The 20,178-nt window shown below is 37.9% G+C and overlaps 1 protein-coding gene across 2 annotated transcripts in view; it reads left to right on the forward strand.

Moving 5' to 3' along the window:
- CRBN (cereblon) overlaps positions 1-20,178 on the forward strand; it is a 25,274-nt gene continuing 5,096 nt past the window's right edge. The window contains exons 1-7 of one of the 2 annotated variants that reach the window (XM_080811888.1): positions 1-90; positions 4,229-4,341; positions 4,968-5,170; positions 6,058-6,207; positions 10,159-10,318; positions 18,381-18,443; positions 19,647-19,731. In XM_080811888.1, the coding sequence (XP_080668014.1) occupies positions 24-90; positions 4,229-4,341; positions 4,968-5,170; positions 6,058-6,207; positions 10,159-10,318; positions 18,381-18,443; positions 19,647-19,731 (841 nt within the window). In that variant the 5' untranslated portion in view covers positions 1-23. The remainder of the gene's footprint in view (positions 91-4,228; positions 4,342-4,967; positions 5,171-6,057; positions 6,208-10,158; positions 10,319-18,380; positions 18,444-19,646; positions 19,732-20,178) is intronic. The other variant, XM_080811889.1, reaches the window with a different exon arrangement.

The following is a 20,178-nucleotide window of genomic DNA, read 5'->3' on the forward strand; positions in this document are numbered from 1 at the left end:
GCCTCCTCTGCGGGTAAACAGACATGGCCGGCGAGAGAGACCCGCAGGACGCTGCGCACAACATGGGCAACCACCTGCCGCTCCTCCCTGGTAACCTCCCGGGGCTGGTCCCCGGCGGCGGGACGGGGCAAGGCTCGAGCCTTGAGCGGCGCGGCAGGGCTAGGGAGACGGGCGGGGGGGCACCGAGGCCTGCCGGGGCGCCCCGGAAAGGCGACCGCACGTCAGGCCTCTGGCCAGAGACCGGGTCCCGGCGCATCTCTCTCACGCCGGGTCGCCCCAAGCTATGCGCGAGGGTTTTTGGATTGGGGAGGGGCCTGCTCCCAAGAACAGAGACCCTCCCCTCTCTGTCCATTGTGTGTCCAAAACTTGGCTCCAAGGAAGCGGCTTAAAACTGAGGGGGAAAGAGGGAGGGGATATGCGGGACCCGGACAGGTTAACAGCCGTTACTTTTCTGGACTTCTTCCGTTTAATAAGAGTGACAGCTAACAAGTATTAAGCACTTACCATTTCAGCGGCCCTACAGTAAGCGCTTTGCATACATCGCTCTGTTTAATCCTCCCCGCATAACTTTTCTGATCCCGATTTGGTAGGTGAGAAATGGATTAGTGGATTAGTTCAGTGACTTGCCCAAGGTGACACAGTTGCAGAGCCGGAACTGCAGTTCTAGTCCTTCAGTCAGCATAGCCTCTGTCGCTTAACCACTTCACTGCCAAGGCAGTATTGATATGTTTTTCTCAAGGTTTGTAGCTCAAGCAGGTAGTAGAATATGCTTGATAGAGACTTAGGAGTGTGATCTTATGGTCAGTTTTCTTTTTTCCATTATATTTCACGAAAATTTAGATCTTGCTTTATATCAGAATCCTGGGCGGAAAAAAAAAGTGTATGAATTCATTGTACAAATTTGTCATGGAAGGCTATAGAAGTGATGCTTTTTAAGAGGTTACCAGACAAACTGGGTCTGTTAGGTGAGTTCCTTCATCTCGTGCTGGTTAGATGTTGTGGAGTTGAAAATAGGTATGATACACAGTCTGGTACTTGAGGAGGTTTATCATCTCTATGAGGCAAAAGGTAGTTGATTTAGGACCTGATAAATTAATGCTGTTATTGTCCTTAAGAGGCATTGAGGTAAAGCATAGTGAAATGGATCTGGAGACATCCAAAAGCATACACTTAGGATGGGGTTGTGGAAGAGAAGGCCTAGGCTGAGGTAGGTTGAGTCTAATTTGTTGGGGGAGCTTGAGTCTCTTGCCAGTGGGTTGAGGCTTTTTTCTGTGGGTTGCCAAGAAACAATTGTGGGTTACAGGGAGTTGCCCAAGGAAGGCTTTTCTTGAAGGATTAATTTGTCCCCTGGGAGTTGTGTGAATTGAAGGAGAAGACTGAATGCATGCCCACCATATAGAAGGGACCTTTCATGTAAAAATAAACCAGAGTCAGAGTTGGTGGTTGTTCCTGAAGCCAACCTAACTGAATTGACATGAAGGTAAGTGTGTCAGCCTTTGACTGAAGAGCTGAGCTGTTTATTTCAGAGACATCAGCCCCACTCTGAATCTGCCAGATCCAGTGTTTCAGGGAGGTTACTGATGTTCTGTCGGCATTCATGCGGTGCTCCTGCATGAGATGAGTCATCAGGCTTCACCCTGGTAGTTCCGAACACAGTGTGTGTTTTGTTGAAAAGAATCAGGAGTGAGGGGGTGTCTGGGTGGCTTAGTTGGTTAAGCAACTGACTCTTGATTTCTGCTTGGGTCATGATCTCAGGGTCTTGGGATCTAGCCCCCGCATCAGCTGCACACTCAGAGGGGAGTCTGCTTGAAGATTCTCTCCCTCTTCCCCCTCCACGCTCCCATGTGCACATTCTCTCTCTCAAATTAATAAATAAATCTTTAAAAAAGAAAAAAAGAATCAGGAGTGAGAAGGCCCAGAGAGGTTGTAGATATAATAAAGCTTTTCTAAATCATATGAGTTTTATTTGTAAAAAAACATTGGATCACCCATAAGTCCATGTAGTATGAGTTGTTTTGAGGAGCAACACTCTGTAAATGCTAAGGAAATAGTTTAATATTTAAGATGCATAGAATCCATCTTGGCCAAAGGAAACATTAATAAATAAACAACCGAGTACAGGGAAGTGGGTTTTGGTCATATTTATGAGAAAGGCGACTATATATAAGGAAACTGAATGAGATTCTTTTTTTTTTACTTTTGGTGAAAATTCTCTGTTTTTAGCAAAAATATGTGTGAAGTGTTAGACAACTGACCGACCATTTAAATATAAGTTGAAATAATTATGTTACTCTTTTTGACCAATCCCTGTATCTAGGAATTCCTGAGAATTAATGGAAAGTCCAAGGCAATTACTACATTGAAAAACATTTTTTTTTTCTTGTCAGGAGCCTAGCTGGAAGTAACTTGATTTAAATAGTGACATACACAAAAGAAAATGACAGTTTTGTAATGACATTTTACCTGTTTAGAAGTGTATTGGGGGCATGTAAACGTATAGGAAATATGAGGTTAAAAATGAGATTCAGTTTTTCTAGGCCAGGATTTCTTAACCTCAACACGTTAGATTTGGGGGGCTGGAAAATTCTTTGTTGTGAGGAACTGTCCTGTCTGATGCAATAAGATGTTTAGCAGCATCTCTGGCCTCTGCCCACTAGATGCCAGTAGGGCTTTCATAGTTGTGACAATCAAATATATTTCCAGACATTTCCAAATATCCCTTGAGGGGCAAAATCGCCCCTGGTTGAGAACTGCTGATCTAGGGTAGGAATTTTACCCACAGCTGGCATTAACAGGACAGACTCCCATTTAGTAGAATAGGACCTATTTTTCTAACTTTCTATTACTAATAACACCAAGGTTTTAAAGTAGATCAGCTTAGTTTTCATAATTTAAAAATTATGTGTGGGGAGAGTTTTCTAAGATACTACTTTAAAATATGTTTTACGTTCCATGTGAGCTTTATTTTTAATTTAAAATTCCAAAACAAAATTGGAATGAAAATGATTACAAACATTTCATTTTTTAATAGTACAGTGACAGCCAAGGAAGTGATGTCCCTGCTATGAGAACATTTTTGCTGGGTAGTAATGTTAATTTTTTCTATTTTAATGAAAGGGCTTTCCTTCCTTCCTTCCTTCCCTCCCTCCCTCCTTTGTTCCTATCTTCTGTAAAAACTCTTAAAATTAAGAGTTTGAAAGAAGCTTAGAGATTCTCTTGTTCCTGGCTGTCATTTTTCACATGTGGAAACTAAGGCATAATCAGGTGAAATGAGTTGTCTAAGTAAGGCGTCTAAGTTACTGCTGGCAAGAGGGAAGAAACAAATCTCGCACACTGAAGAATTTAAATATTTATGTAGATACTTCCTTTTCAAGGAGAAGGGAGCATAGTCCCTCACCTCTTAAGTGTGAGTTGTGCTGTGTAATTGGCTTCCAGAGAGTACAATGTGGAAAGGAGGAAAAGAGTAACTTTACAGTAGAAAAACCTGACAAAGAATACCTCAGGTGGGTGATTGTGGTCAACATCAGCAGTGACAAGTCATATTGATAGTATGCACCCTTGATACGATGTGAGGAACACAGCCCTTAACCCCTTGTGGTGTTCTCCCCAAGGTACATAACCTCAGTGTAATCATGAGAAATATATCAAATTCTAATTGAGGGACACGCTACAAAATGCCTAACTAGTACTCCTCACAAATGTGAAGGCCATTAACAATACAGAAAGTTTGAGAAATCAGCCCCAAGGAGGCTAAGGAGACATGACAAGTAAATGTCATGTGCCAACCCGGATGGGATCCTGAAACAGAAAAAGGATAGTAGGTGAAAATAAGAAAATCCGAATAAAACGTGGCGATTAGTTAGTGGTAATGTACCCACACTGATAGCTTAGACAAGTGTACCATACTAATAGAAGATGTTAGCTTATAGAGTAAGTGGAGGGGAGAGCTACAGGAAAAGGAAATCTCTGTACTGTCTTTGCAATCTCTATGTAAATCTTGAACTATTCCAAGAAAAAAAAAAGTGGTTAGTGACAGAGCCCGGCATAGACCCCAGGCTCTGGCTGCCTTTTCACAAGGTGTGGAGATCACCACATGCGAGTGGTGTTTAGAAGAAGCCCTCTCATGGGCTCAGAATCCTCATGAAGGAATTATGCATTTGAAGGGGAACATTGCATTGACATTTTCTTGCATCCATTTTTTGTTTCTCATACTCTTCTACTTTTATAGCAGAGAGTGAGGAAGAAGATGAAATTGAAATGGAAGTTGAAGACCAGGATAGCAAAGAAGCCAAAAAACCAAACGTCATAAATTTTGACACCAGTCTGCCAACATCACATACAGTATGTACTGTAACAAATCTTATACAGTAGATGCATACATATGACAGTAGATGGAGGTTCCTTACAACAAGTGACTGAGGTTAGCCTTATTGGGTATTACTTCATAGTAGGAATTGTGGATGAGGACATGGGCATTTGCCAGTAAATACACATGCTTAACTCTAAACACACGCTAATTTTCAAGTGGTTTGATACTATGTCCTGGACAATTCTTTGAAGAATTGTCTTCCTCCGTATGTTTCTGCTAGTAATAGAGCTACTAAAGTACTCCTTACTCTCTGCACTACTTGGTACTAGGGTGTTAATTAACATTCTAACATTTTATAGCTGTCATGTGTGATATTTGGACATAGAGATGTTTTTTATCTTAGTCAAAGAAAAATATTTTGAACTAAAATATGCTCTTGAATTTGTGAGACATTCCTCAAAAGATAATAGAACTTCCACTCGTTAAGAATCAGAATTAGATTTTCATGTGGGAGGCTGATGTACCTACCGACTTTGTTATTTAAATAAATACTTGTGTCTGTTTTTATTTCTTTTAATCTGATTTGCTCTTTAGTCTGTTGAGCTTGTACTTTTATTACATGTCTAAAATGACAGTGTATCTGTGTTTTCTTAAATAGTATCTGGGCGCTGATATGGAAGAATTTCATGGCAGGACTTTGCACGATGACGACAGCTGTCAGGTTATTCCAGTTCTGCCACAGGTGATGATGATCCTGATCCCTGGGCAGACCTTACCTCTTCAGCTTTTTCGTCCTCAGGAAGTCAGTATGGTGCGGAATTTAATTCAGAAAGACAGAACCTTTGCAGTTCTTGCATACAGGTAAAATATTAGAATGAATTTCCTTAACACATCTCTCTCATGTAGAGCCACAGCAGAGGTCAGTGTTAAAGCCAAACCTGACTATTATTTTGCATGCACAGGAGACTAGATAAGGATGTGAGGTAAGAAATTTTTATGAAAAGATTGAAAGTGCAAGTTGGACTATTTTTACTGTTCTTATTACCATTTAGATCAGACATTTACTGTAACACACAATTAAACTTTCTGATATTTGAAATTTAATCACTTCTGTCTAATGAAAATTTCTGGAATTTATTTTCAGGCACTATCATTATTTAAAGAGAAAGAGGGCTTTGACATTTTAATGTAAAGGATTACTTTTACAAAGGAATAACTTGTTCTTTTCTCTGTCTCTCGGAATTCATAAGTTGTCCCGTTATAGACCAGTGGCAAACTGGTATTTCAGGTATTCTGTGGCAACTGCAGGAAATCATTGGTAGAGGCAGGAAATGAATGCAGGGATTTCCCACCCAACTACAATGCTGCTAATATTAAGCAGCAGCAATGATGGTCTACTGAAGTAAAAGAATGTCTCGTTTGGAAAATGAGAGTTTAAACTCCCATCAGTCTTAGATCATTTTCAATGACTAGAGACCTATTATTTTCCTAAAGAGCTCTAATTGTAATTCCTTTTTTTTTGTTGTTGTTTTTTGCTTTCATTGTAATACTGAAGCCTTCTATGTCTGCATTCCTCATGTGATTTCAAAATAAAATGATAATAGCTTTGCAGTAAGGGCTAAATGCTGTAACTTTTTAATCATGTGTATTGCTTTTGCCACTTTGCACATTTAAATTTTTTTTGCCAACTTTGCATATTTAAAAATTAAATGTTCAAAATTATTTCCTTTTAAAATTTATCTTGGAAGTAATATACAGGAGAGGGAAGCACAGTTTGGAACAACAGCAGAGATATATGCCTATCGAGAAGAACAGGATTTCGGAATTGAGATAGTGAAAGTGAAAGCAATTGGAAGACAAAGGTTCAAAGTCCTTGAGCTAAGAACGCAGTCAGATGGGTAAGAAATACCATGGATCTTAAAGCTGTATGTACATCATTAAATGAGGTGGTTTTCTTATATATTTTTTCTTATATATATAAATGTGATCCTTCACGTTTTGTAACTTTGAATTAGTTGTTCTCTTTCCTTTGAAGGTATAGCCTGGTGGTTTCCATCTTGGCTATGTATCAGCACCACTTAGGAAGTTTTAAAACTATAGAAGCTTGGGTTTCATTCTCATCTCCCATCCCTAAATAGTGGTTTAACCTTGGGTGAGGCTGTAGCATCTTTTTTTCATGATTTCCAGGTGATTCTCATGACCCTCCAGGTTTGAGAATAGTCATATAAACCCGAAGTGCATTGTCTTTGGGGATAGGGCCTCTTTGGGATTGAAGGCCTCTCTTCAGAGTGGAGAGGCCACAAGCTTCTGAGCTCTCTGTGTGTGTACCGGGACAGCTGTGGTGTTTGCAGTATTCCTGTGATACTTGAAAACCACACCGGTTGCACCTTCCAGCTGTTCCATCTGAGCTGTAGAAGCCATTTGCAGTTAGCACCCATCTCTGGTGTGAATTTTACATCACCCACGAATGTATTAACATATAATAAGTGGTCAGTAAATGCTTGTTGTCTCTGTACCTTACAAAGTTTGGAAATTCTCTGAGTATGTTGTTTTAACAGTTATTGTGGCATGGTTCTTATGGTTCAAGCTTTTAAAGTATCACTAACCTCATAAAAAAAAAAATTCCAGTTCATCTTTCTTTATCCTTTTAAAAACAAAGCAAAACAAAATAAGCATTTGTCCAGATAATTGATGTTACTTCTTGAGGGAGTGGTTCTCAACTCTGGCACATAAGAATCACCTGTGATGTGTTACAAGGATACAGATTCTTGGGGTTCACCCAGTCCTAGTGAATTGGTCTCTTTATAGTGAAGCTGAAAATGTTACCTGACCTCTGTGTTGTACAGATAATATCTTCTGAACACGTGGAACTTCAGAAGTGTTGTCTTGTTCACATGGTGGACATTTACAAATATCACTGAATTATGGAAGTATAATGGACAAGTAAAGCAACCCTTTGGGGCTAGAGAAAGAATAGAAAAATGAGGGATGAGATGCCAGAGCCCTCAGTGGTACCCCCAGAACATTCCCAGTGCAGACTCTTGTGGTGTTAATAGACTGTACTATCATTATAGGATTGTATATCAGTCTCCATCAATAGATGAGCTGCCTGAGGACAATGACTAACACTCCTGTATGTTCTACACTTAGAACCATAAATGCTATGTGAATGAATGAAACAGTGTGCTCCTGGGGGCTCTGCATTGTGATAATTAGCAAACTGTTTTGTTACTGCAGATTTTACTAACAGTTCCATATTTAAAGTACTTCTTATCCTCCTACTTATAAAATTTTTATTATTTGTGGATACTATATTATAGGAACCATAAAAGAAAAATGACTTGGGAGAAAAGTATGTTTGTGAGGCTTTCTTCACTTTTGATTGTGGAAAAACTCTTTTCAACACAAGATGGCAGTAGACCATTAACTCTGAAAACAGGTCAAAGACTATGTTTGACTCTAATGAAGATAAACATGAAACTGATAGGGTTAGACAAGATTTGGCATGGGAACATTCTCTTTATTATTCCATAGACCCACTGCTAAGACCTCTCACAGAGGTGAGTCTTTCTTACTATAAAAGGCTTCCCTAGAGTGGGATTTCTCTGGTTGCTTTGCCCCTCTGGCTTGTAACTCCCTTTAGTAGAAATGGTGAGATGGAGATAATACAGGGCATTTTCCTCTTTTTCCAAATAAGACAACTAAGTACTAGAGAGATGAAGTGATTTGCCCAAATTCATGCAGCTAGTAAGCAACAGTTGGTTGATTCTAGGTCCCCTGACTTCCAAACTTATGCTCCTCTTACTCTACTTGAACTCCTCCATAGCACCTTGAAACTCAAGCCAGTTTCCTTTTCTCCAGTCAAGTAGTGCTAGATAATAGTCACATCTCTTTTATGTAAATGACCCTTCATTTAAAAACTATATAGCACTGCCTTTTAACCTCTTCTGAGTTAGGAGTCTTTATTTCTTTGGCATTTTCTGAACACGTGGAAGGTTTTTTGGGTTTTGTTTTGTTTTTTTTTTTGGAAAAGTTAATGAAAAAATAGAAGTGTGTCATTGAATCACCATAGAACCCTTCAAAAATTCCTGAGGATTCCTTAGCATGTGGAGAGAAGGAGATTAATACCCTATTGGGAATTACAGGACAAGTTCTCTTACCTGTCATATCCAAATCCAGTAATTATCTGAATTATTAGAACTGTCTGAACCTAATTTGAAAGCAGTCTTTATTGCTCAGCTTTATTCATTAAAGCCATTTTATTTAAGTCATATTTCATTGTTTTTTTAATACTACTTACATAAATTATGTAACTATAATCACAAAACAACTGCTGTAAACAGATTGGAAAGAAAGAAAAGTAGGTTTGTTTAAAACAGAACCCACCAGGTGGGAGAACTAGCACGGGTGTGCAGCAGGCCCTGGGCATGTCTAGCAAAAGCAGCGGAGAGTGTTGCTCAGTCCTGCAAGGCAGTTGGGACAGCTGGTACTGCAGACTAATCAGTAAAAGGATCAGAAAGCTGATCTTTCAGTAACATTGATATTTTTATCATAATACAATAAAATCTTACATGATAGTTGAGTTAAACATCATTCATAATTTAGTTGCTGATGACCTTCAAGAAGACTCAGATTTCAAAACATTTCTGTAGAATGGCACACACTTTTGTTTTTAAAAATAAGATTATTGGTGTTCATGTGACAGCTGAAGAAAGAATTTTTTTTTGTTTTTAATGAGCTCTAATAATATGAGAACAATTTGAATATAGTTTGAACATTTTTTTTAAACATTTTCAGAAGTCATGTATACATAAATTTGAGCTTGCAGGAGAGAAATAAAGTTAGTGGAATGAGTCTAACCAAGTTAGCCATTTTCATTTAATAAATAAATAGAAGTATCAAAATTTCACTCCTAACTTTTTGTGGGTCAAGGCAGTGATTAATATGAAAATCCACTTGAGAATTTCTAAACATAATTAATAATGAAGCAGAAACTGTAATACATTGAACTTTGTCAGTCTGATAGTGATTTGTTCCAGCATTTGAATGTACTAATACATTCTGCATTTCAAGAGCTATACTCTAGGAGAAATGCTTCAAAAGAAAATAGCTCATAGGTACAGTATTCCTGTTGGCATTTGTTCATGATGAGATGTTTGTGGTTATGATATTCTCAAGTAGCAGTCTGGAAATGATGACTTCACTCTCATGGGAGTTTAAGTAATTTTTAGGTAAGAAAAGATAATACGCATATTTTGATTCTTTGCATTTTCAGGTTAACTGTTTGAGGAGGAGAAAAAGAATGCACATATCAATACAGGGTACATGTAATTCTGCAGTCTTATTTTAACTATCCATATTAAGCCGGTTCTTGATTTTCTGTTCCTTTCTCTACCTATTCTTCCAGTTAGACTAGACTTAGGAGAAGGGACAGGTGTAAAAGCCAGGCAGCAGATGGGGATCTGGGAGGGGGTGTAGGGTATTTAAGAATGTCTAAGAAACTAATTTAGAAGTATCAAGCAGTAGTAGATGGTTGTAATTTGATTTTTTAAATTTTGTTTCATCGGTAGACTCTATATTTTTCTGAAATATACAAATCTCCCTTTACATTCCACAGTGAGGTTGAAAATCTGTGCTTTAGGTTATCTTTGATTTTAACACTGGTATAATTTCTGGAATAAAGTATTTTCTGAAAATTCTTGCATCTTAACATCAGTATCCTATGGATATGTTTAAAAAAGAAAGCTGAAAATCTTAGTATTTAAAATCACCCATAATGTTTAGAAACTTAATAGTTTGAGTTAGTTTATTTTAAAAATGAACACCATGCTTGGTTCTCTTTATTTTAGAATCCAGCAAGCTAAAGTGCAAATTCTTCCTGAATGTGTGTTGCCTTCAACCATGTCTGCAGTTCAGTTAGAATCCCTCAATAAATGCCAGATATTTCCTTCAAAACCTGTCTCATGGGAAGACCAGTATTCATGTAAATGGTGGCAGAAATACCAGAAGGTGAGAAACTGACTTTTTATGCATCTTCAAAAAATCAAGACAGGTTGCTTTTTTCCTGTATTTAAGAAAGGAACACAAACAACTCTCATGATTCATTCCCCAGACACCTTCTGTGGTAATACTCTAGCTGTATTTGATCAAAGCTAGAGCTTCTGAAAATTTCATGGGCAGCCATTTATGTAAAAGCAGTTTGCAAAAATAGTAGAATGTCACAATTCTGTAAGGTGTTCTTGCTGCTATGCCTGTCAGTTGTATATTAATTAACAGTTTGTGATTTTTAGTTCTGGAGAAATCTCTTACCATCAGATCAGATGTTTGGCTCTTGAATCACAAACACATTACCTTAAAGAGGAGTTTTGAGTAGCACATAGTAGTCATGTGTTTCAATTCTTCTGGACTTCTGAAAGAAAAGCTTTTTAGCTATCTGTTTATACATTGTGGTTGACACCACAAAAGTTGGCTTGAGACTATGTGCTCTGTTAAAGCATTGGTTGTTTCGGCATTAATTCTTACACATATCCTTTTGGCTAGATCACTCTAGAAAATAATTGATGAAGCCTGTTTCTACTCATTTTTGAGATGTATCAGTTTTGAGTATACAATTCCTGCCTAAAGGAAATGACTATCCATTTTAAATTTAGGAAGTATAGGTTCTTTGAGGTTTATCTTTTTAAAATATGGAGACAATTTCTATTTTAACCTGAGAAATTGTGCACTAATCAACCCCTATTCTTTGTCAAGTCATGCAGGTTTTAATTGTGAGTAAATTACCATAGGATCCTGATTTAATATCAGTATAGACAATTGAAAAAGGAGTATTCTACACTAGTCTGTGTACCACCACTTTTAATGTTCTTGAGGTCGAGTTTGTCTAGTTTTCAGAGAGGGCCTTGTGAGGATGGCTTCTTGGCAGGCAGTGGGCTTATAACCAGATGTCTGTAGGCTTCTTGATCTTATTCTGTTTCTCGGTTGGACAATCAGAGACATGGTTTTGTGTGTTTTAACAAGTGTTTCTAGAAAGAATCTAATAAATGTTTAGATTGCTTAAGGATTTCCCTGTCATCTTACCACTAATATTTTTGAAGATTTAAGAAATACTGCCTTAAGTTTGCAGGCAACTTTTGTATAGTTAGGCAGTCCTTCTTTTTTCAAACCTGATATAGACATACTTTCACCCCTGTTTTAGTTTAATGGTAGAACAGTGGAAGATTTTGTCACCATGGTCATTTTAAATATTACTTGAAATAAGTATGTCAGAGTCAGCTCTGAGGTACATGGGCTCCAAGGGAGTTTTGGAATTTATTAAGTTGTTTAATGCCTAATAGTGTGTTCAGCACCTGCTGCTAGTGTGATGTTATGTGGCAAGGAAACTGCGTCAAGATGCTGCCTATATATCATATTTAGATAGTTGCATGTTTCAACCATGGACTTGTTTTTTAGGAGATATCAAGTGTTTTGATTTGTATCATTCTTCTGCACTAAGATTGGTTGTTAAAAATTAACCATGAAAAAATCCTAATTTTTCTTTGTAAAGTGGTAAGCGTAGGGTGTGACGGTCATCCATTCCTGGCTTATGTGCTCCATGCTGGCTGTGTGTCCTTGTCTGTGGGATCTTGCCATCTTAACCCTGAACACGATGAGTTAAACAAATAAGACTGCTTTTTTATTCTAATTTTTGTGTGAATTACTGATTGACTTCCTGTCCTGTGGCTAAAGCACCTTAGCTTGTACACCGTAAATTCCGAATTAGGCCTTTGCAACAGGGCTGCCACTGGCTTACCACAGGCAAGGAGAGCCAGGCATGAAAAGACCAAGGAAGCATGTTTGTTTGGAACCAGGTCCGTTTTTCCCCTCTTGTCTTACTTCTATAATAATAATTGTTCTTCTAGACCCTCAAACATTAGCACTCGGTTACTTTCATGTTCAGAGTTGCCAAGGACTAAACAGAAGGTGCTAAGGAAGAAGAGAGGCATAAAAGTTTTTAGGTTTAGGAAATACAGTTCCTTCATCCTGTGTGTATTGCAGATTGTTAAATGTGTTCCCTTGCTTAAAATTTGAGTCAAGTTTGTTAGGTTCTGAAATTTGGGTCTAGGTCACTAGGCAAGAAAAATTGCTTCATCTATTTTGGACTGCAGATGGCCTAAAAAACTGTTCTCTGCCCTGAGCCATGCTCAAAGTGAAGGGAAAGGGGATGGTAGGTGTCCTTGGCAGTCCACGTGTGCTGGTCCTGTCTCTGGTTTGACTTACCACACCGTTAGCCGGGTGCTAACGTACCACAGGACTAGAACGCATAACACCACTTGTCTTTAGATGGATCTAAGGCTCAATTCACTCCTGTCTTCATAGAGTTTATTCATATCTGCCCCATACTACACACCAGCATGTTAAGCAGTGTATCCGTTTGTCTTCCATGTCTGAGAAGTAGGTAGTCAGAATTGGAGGATGCTCATGTGATTCTAAGCCAACCCAAGCTTACCAAATTGCCCCACCTTTTTAGCAGAAACGATATTTCGAGGGTCTCAGTGTGGCCTTCCTGATGTATATTCAGTGAACCTTGAAACCGCACACACTTCTCTTCACATTTGCCATTGAGAACTGCACATCCCAAATGACAAAAAATTAAGCTTCCACAAGTATTCCTGTGTCATCTTCCACTCCAGCAGCGCAGCATCAGAGAAGATGTCTCTAATCCCTAAGGAGTTCAGCCAGGATAATCAGGGAACACTCTTCCAGAGCTCATTTCCGTCTGGAAATGTTCCTTGTTCTGTGATTCGATCTTTGAAACTGATGTTTACTTATTTCCTATCTCAGTGCCTTTCACCCCTTCCTGGGTTTCTTGTAGTGGGGTTCTCAGTGAGGAAGCTTTTCTTTAACCTACTCGGGAGCATGACGTACATGTACACTCCCTTCTTACCCAGACTCTCTCTCCATTTCTTTATTACAGCCCTACTGCATTCATCAGAAAAGAGTTGACTATGAAATGTAAAAAACTGAAATGCGGAAACAAATTAAGAAAGTGTTTGATGCTCATCTTTCTAGTCTTGCTAAATTTATAAGCCATGCTCATACGGAACAGGGAAGAACTGAACACTGACTGATTCCCAAGGGCAAAGCCCTCCAATGCAGGCTCACACGTTGGTTTCCAAGTCTGTCATACTTTCTCTGTGAAGACACAGACATTCTCATTTTGTTCTGTTTTCTTATGTGAAAGATACACTGTCCTGGACCTTGTTTTTTCTTATAGGAGATTTTCTGTATTGGCTTTTGGCACACAGCTTCCTTGTTACTGCCAGAGCTGCAGTGTTCTCTGGGATGGCTGCACTAGCCTGTGTCTAACCAGTCCCCAAAGATGACCGTGTACTCTGACCCTTCATACACGTAAATATGTATGATAAATTTTGAGACATGGGATTATTGGAGGACAGGAAAGCTGCATTTGTAATTTGGAGATATTTTCAGACTGCCTTACTAAAGAGGTTGTTCCTAAGTGTACCCTGGTATCAGCTTCACAGACTGTAGTGTTCAACTTAATTTTTGATGATCTGATAAGTAAAATACAGAATCTTGTTGGAGATTTAATATGAATTTCTTTGAATATGAATGAGGTGTTAACATTTTGTGTTGAATGGCAATTTGTATTTTCTTTACTAGGAAGCATCTGTTCATTTTATTTGTCCTTTGTAGATTTTTAGTTCTTCATATGTCAGGAAACTTACCCTTTATCTGTACTTAATAGGTTCCAAACATTTTCCCTGGTTTGTGACTTGTCTTTGGCATATTTTAGAAAGGCTTTCTTTTTTGCCCTTAGGTAGCTGAATTTACCTTTGTTGATGCCTCTGTATTCTGAATTATATCTAGAAATTATTTCCCCAGAGGAATCTTGTAAAAAAAAAATACTAAAAATGTCATCTTTTACTTTTGATTGTTGATTTCATTGCTCTTAATGAAATCAAAACTTTTAAGCTTTTATCCATGTATGGTTTATCCTGGTATGAATTCCGTTCTATTTTTTTTTCCTGATGGCTCCCTATTGTCCTGTTAGCATTTTCTGAAAACCTCATAATTTCCTTCACTGCTATGACCGGATGTCATGTATACCAAATTCATGATTCTTCATTTTCTTCTGCTTTGTTGTCAGTCTCCATAATACTGTTACAGCCATTGACAATTTATAATTTTTGTAAATATAAATATAACTGGTAACCCCCTTGCTAGTCTTCTCTTTTTTCAAGGTATTTGTGTCTATTGTTGCTTTGCCTTTACATAGGAACTTAAGAATCTGTTTTTGTCTTGTCCCAGAATAATAGTAGGGGCAGTAAAACAGTAACATCCATTGCCTATTTTTATAGTAAAGAAGAAAAAAGTCTTGAAATCTTAGGCTCTGTGTGGTCAGGGACTTCCACGGACAGATTTGTGATTTCCCAGGCATACATCTTATCCTTGTAGTTGTGTATCTGCCTTGAGGAGTTTAGAACTCTCAGAGCAGGAAAGAGCATATCATTCCATTCCCCTTTTTTCATTCAAGTAGGGATTTGGTAAATGAAGGAAGGAAACAAAAACTAGTAGCTTTTGAATTACTTGGATAGATTATTTTCATTATTTACATTGCTGATCGTGATAGGATTTAATACAATAAATGACCACCTTTGGTCACTGTGTATATCAGTGATGATGATTTACTATTCATGTTTAGCCTTTTACATTACTCTTCGAATTTCATTGTACTTCAAAGAACCATTTAAGTGGAGTTTCACATTTTTTTAAAAATTCCACATTATTGAAAGACAAAGGTGGAGCTATAGTTATGAAGTTTAAAAGTGGAAGAATGTGATGAATTTCCTTCAGGTAACAGATATTTCATTTTAAGGGGCTTTCTTTCTGCCTTCTTTCAGTAGTAAATCCTGTTCCCAGAGTGACTACATCTTCTCTAGAGAATCGGTGGTCATTTTTAAGCACCTAACTTTTGGGCTGGTATTAATATTTTTTTGAGGTATAGCCCTTTTAAGAAGTAAGTCATGGTGTTGATGTATATGAAGAATGCCGATAAATTGCTAGAACTTACCATCACTATTACCCAGATACAAGACAGGAGCTTCTGCTTATTGTGTCAGAAGTCTAAATTGGACTTGAAATTGGATATATTGAAATGGCCTAAATTTGGGCATTATTTGCTGTGTATTAGCTAGCTGGTCTTTTTTGGTATACTTCTCTTCAGTTTTTATAGTTGACTGTATAAAACACATCACAAATATGAAGGATAAATGTATTTAATTGATCTCTGATTAGAACTTTAGAGTCTGTCACGATAATCCTGATAAAGAATTTTAATGGCCTTCTCACTGTAAAAAGGTACAGAACTGAGACACCTGTGTTGCAGGCTGGTCACATTCACCAAGCACGCATGGGCAGTAGGGCATGTGGTTACCATCCTGACCCGCTGCTCTGCTCTCAGTAGAATAGCTGGCCATGCTCTCTGGTCGCCTTATGTTCTCATGGGAAGGAATGTTTATAGATGAATAAATTGGTTTAGCTTCTATCTTGACATGAGTGCCAAATAAAATTATATGCTTTTGTATTACAAAAATGATCATTCTCCCATCATTCTAAGTGTAGGTTAATAACTGAACAGGGAGTGTGTAGTGTGTGTCAGTCAGCCACACTGAAGCTTTGTTGGATTTTTGTCATTTTGTAATTCTGAGTATACCACCAGAAAGGAAGCTTCTCTGCACTAAGTATATGCTCCACAGGACAAGAATTTTAGTCTTTGTTTTAGTCCCTGGTTTACCCCAAATGTGTAAAGATAATTAATGCCTGACACATACTGGGCGCTCAATAATATTTTTGAATATTTGAATAATGGTTAGTCAGACTCCCTGGATGCACAGTCTAGCAGTCCCCATTTATGAACTGTGACCTTGGGCAAGTTTTACCATCCTTCTGTGCCTCTATGTGTTCCCTATCTTTGGAATGTGGATGATAATGCTACCAAACTAGAGAACTTTTGTAATACACATACGGACATAGACGCCTTTGTTATTACTCAATAGTCAGGGTTGCCTGATAGGCTACTTTAGTGTGTTTTTATTTTGTGTGTTTATTCTGTAGTATTTATTTGTACTGTGACCAAAATCCTTAGTCTTAACTTTTTTTGTCTTAAACATAAAGAACTGGTTGGAGAGTAACTTAAGTGTCTTATGTTCTGGCTCCTCTGGCTTAAATTACTTTTCAAACATGTACTTGGAGGCCATCCCAGACCTATCTTTTGGTAGCTTCAAATACAAGAAGGATTATATTGAACCAAAAATTCATCTCATTAAAGAATCCATTGGTTCATGAGCCTTGAAAAACAAGTCTATCCTCATCCATGTAAGTATTTACCTAAAATATTTAAAAATAATTATCATGTCCCCTTGAGAGGCAGCTCCAAACTGAACATCTGTAGAGCAAACTCTTGACCTCCTCCTAGCATCCTGGTCCCTGACAATTGAGGCTCCCATTTCTGTCACAGAAGGGGAACATTATTGTCTCATCTTAGATTCTGGACTTCTTCAAGCACAGGATTGCAGAGAGTAGGATATGAGCTCTGCAGCACAAGGGTTAGTTCGTAACTATCAGCTAAGTCCCAAGTCTTTCCTACATGTATCGTGTCCTTCCCCGTTTCACATTCATTTGGTCTTGCGAGTACAAGCATAGGATCTCCCTTTCATTTTGTTAAGTCTTAAGAGCTTGCTTTGCTTGTTCTACTATGGGACAGTCTATGTTGAGCCACCTTCCTCCTTTCCCACCCAGTTTTCATGTGTCATACCCAATGTCAGTTAACAGTTTACAAAAGTATGAATATCTGTACCTCTATAGGTTTTGTTTTCTTTATTGAGAAAGATGTAATCATTCTTTATTCTCCTTGGGTTTGATAGGCCTTGCTTGATCAGGTGCAGTATATCCTCTCCTGTATTACATACACAACAATGTATTACATTGTTCCTTGACATTTAGGTTGTTTCCAGTTTGTTGCTTTAACAGCACTACTGCCGTGTATTCTCCATCATATTTTTGTGTCCTATAAAACACCTTGTTTTCCAAACTTTCTTGGTAGGTTTTATACATTTTTCCAAATGAACTTTAACTTATGCTTCTTAATTCCAGTCATGTTGGTATTACATTGAATATAAACTTTGAGGACTGACATCTTAATGATTATTGAGCCTTCTCATCAAATGTAGAAATTCTACTGAAATTTAAATATAATTCACATTTTTCTGTGGCTTTTGGCACACTCTCATTTGGATTCCATATACAACAATTGGAAGACATACCCAGTGCTTTTCCCCTTTCCCTGAATTCTGTTAAATGGGGACTTAATCATGCTGAGTCTTGAGTGTATGATCATTGTTTTCTTTGAATTGCCTCATTTCTTATGTTTGCCTCTTGGTAATTCAGTTGAAAGCCATTTAAAGTTTTACACAAAGACCATTTGGATGATATTTTCACTATGCATACTGAACAACAAATAATAGTATAAAAGCAGGTAATGTGGTCAACAGATGTTTAGTCACTCTTCAAGTTTGTCTTAATTTTACTAAGTTTGCTTGGCACTGAAATTTCATGAACTTTGCCAATAAGAATGATGATTCTAGGGTGCCTGGGTGGCTCAATGGGTTAAGCCTCTGCCTTCAGCTCAGATCATGATCTCAGGGTCCTGGGATCGAGTCCTGCATCGGGCTCTGCTCGGCAGAGAGCCTGCTTCCCCCTCTCTCTCTGCCTGCCTGCCTCTCTGCCTACTTAGGATCTCTCTCCCTCTCTGTCAAATAAATAAATAAAATATTTTTTAAAAAATGATTCTAGTTACAATGTAAATTGAAAGATACATGAAAAACATGCAAGATACAAGAAAGCATGATTGTCAAATTTAATAGAAAACCATCAGATACAGGGTTATCTACAAAATGTTCCATATTTTTGAAAGTAAAAATTTTTTTCAGGGCCAAAATTCATTTTCAGGTATTTTTCTTTCCACTATAAGAATCTTTATAGTTTCTTAAGTGACTTTTTTTTCTGTTTTCAGAGAAAGTTTCATTGTGCAAATTTGACTTCATGGCCTCGCTGGCTGTATTCCTTATATGATGCTGTAAGTATTACCTTGTACCTTTTTCTGGGGTAAGCCTTGTCATAATTAAGGGTCATAGTCTTTTATACTCAGTGGTATCTCATTTTCAGAACTAATCCCATCCTTTACATTTAGGTAGAGCACGAAGGAATCAGATACTACTGAATTCACTTTGCCTTTAATCTATAGAATTTTTCATTTTCCTAGTTTCTAATGGCTTATAAATTTAGGACAGGATGAGACATTTTGGGGTCTACTAAGGATCTGAAATGTGGTGAGCATAGGTAGATTTAGAAAATTAAAGAATCCCGTAATACTATTTTGGGTTTTTTCCAATACGAAAATATGAACTTCTTATCTCCTGATCCCCAGTTAGTCCTCTACATCCTCAAGTGTTTTGCTTCTCAAATTGTAATACTTAGGCATCACCATGCCTTTCAAAACTTAAACTGGAATTGTTCAAAAAATCTGGGTTTTAGACACAAAGACTGTGTTTGAAGCTCTTCTATCGTTTCCTCTGTGGTTTGGGGCAAATTACTTACCTAAATAATTGGATTTTAAAAATGGGAATAATGATAGTTACTGTACTTGGCACATAGTAGGACATTCAACAGATGTTAGTCATTTCCCTTAGTGAATCATCTCATGCACAGATGTGGAATCTTGCTTCAGAGGACTAAGCACTGAAGGTTGAACACTTATTGCAAGCACAACACTAAAGGAAACTACAGTTCACTCTGTCCTGCAGCAGCTTTGGGCCATTACAGATAAACAAGTACTGTTCGCATACATTTGTGAAAAGATAGTATGCACTGTTGTTTACTAAAGAGGTGCCAAGTAAGGTATGTAGGTAGCAAGTGCTCATGAAATTTATAGGAGTCACTGTCCCTATGAACAGAGTCAGAAAAGCCATCCTAGAGAGGGGGAGAAGAGAGGCCAGTTCCACACAGTTGATCAAAAAACCTATCAAAGGAGCCTATGCCACTGGGGAAAGACAGTGGAGGAGAGGGGCCTGGAAAGCCAACTTAGTGCTGGGCCCATGAACCGGGGCTTTGGTCATCGGAGCGTAAGAAAACAGACACTTTTAAACAGGGATTCAGATTTTAGTGCAGTGAGGACTTAAATTGCTACTAATACATTAGTTTTATTTTATGAGTTGAAAATCTGGCACTAAGTTCTAAAAAGTCTGTGAACCTTATTGTGGCTGCTTTTATTTTAAACAAGGAAACTTTAATGGATAGAATCAAGAAACAGCTGCGTGAATGGGATGAAAATCTAAAAGATGATTCTCTTCCTTCAAATCCAATAGGTATGCAAAGTCTACTTCCTTCCTATGGCCTTTGATGTTTTAGTAAATCATTTTTCTGTTTAATATTTTATTCATTCTGAAAAGCATACACATTTGTTTTGAGCATTTAAAAAATGAGTGGGTAATTTTAACAGAGTTCTTCAATTTTGTGAGCAGTCTAATCTTAAGCAGTTTTCCTGTTAAGTTCAAATTGCAGACAAGATCAGGCATGTTCAGGGTGTTATGGCCGTAGACCAAATTGCAGTAAATGGGGCACATTCAAAAACTTGAGTGTCAGGACTCTCCCTGTCCTTTAAGATGGCTTTCAAAAGGACCCTAGTTCTAAGACTTATTTATCTTACATACATATAATCTCTCTGGTTATTAGGTACAATTACTGTAGCCATTTTTCTAGTCTTGTAGCAAACTGACTTATTATATCACGGGTTTGATTTTCATGTTTAAAAG

The sequence above is a fragment of the Martes martes genome (assembly GCF_963455335.1).
Source record: "Martes martes genome assembly, chromosome: 1".
Lineage (NCBI taxonomy): Eukaryota > Metazoa > Chordata > Mammalia > Carnivora > Mustelidae > Martes > Martes martes.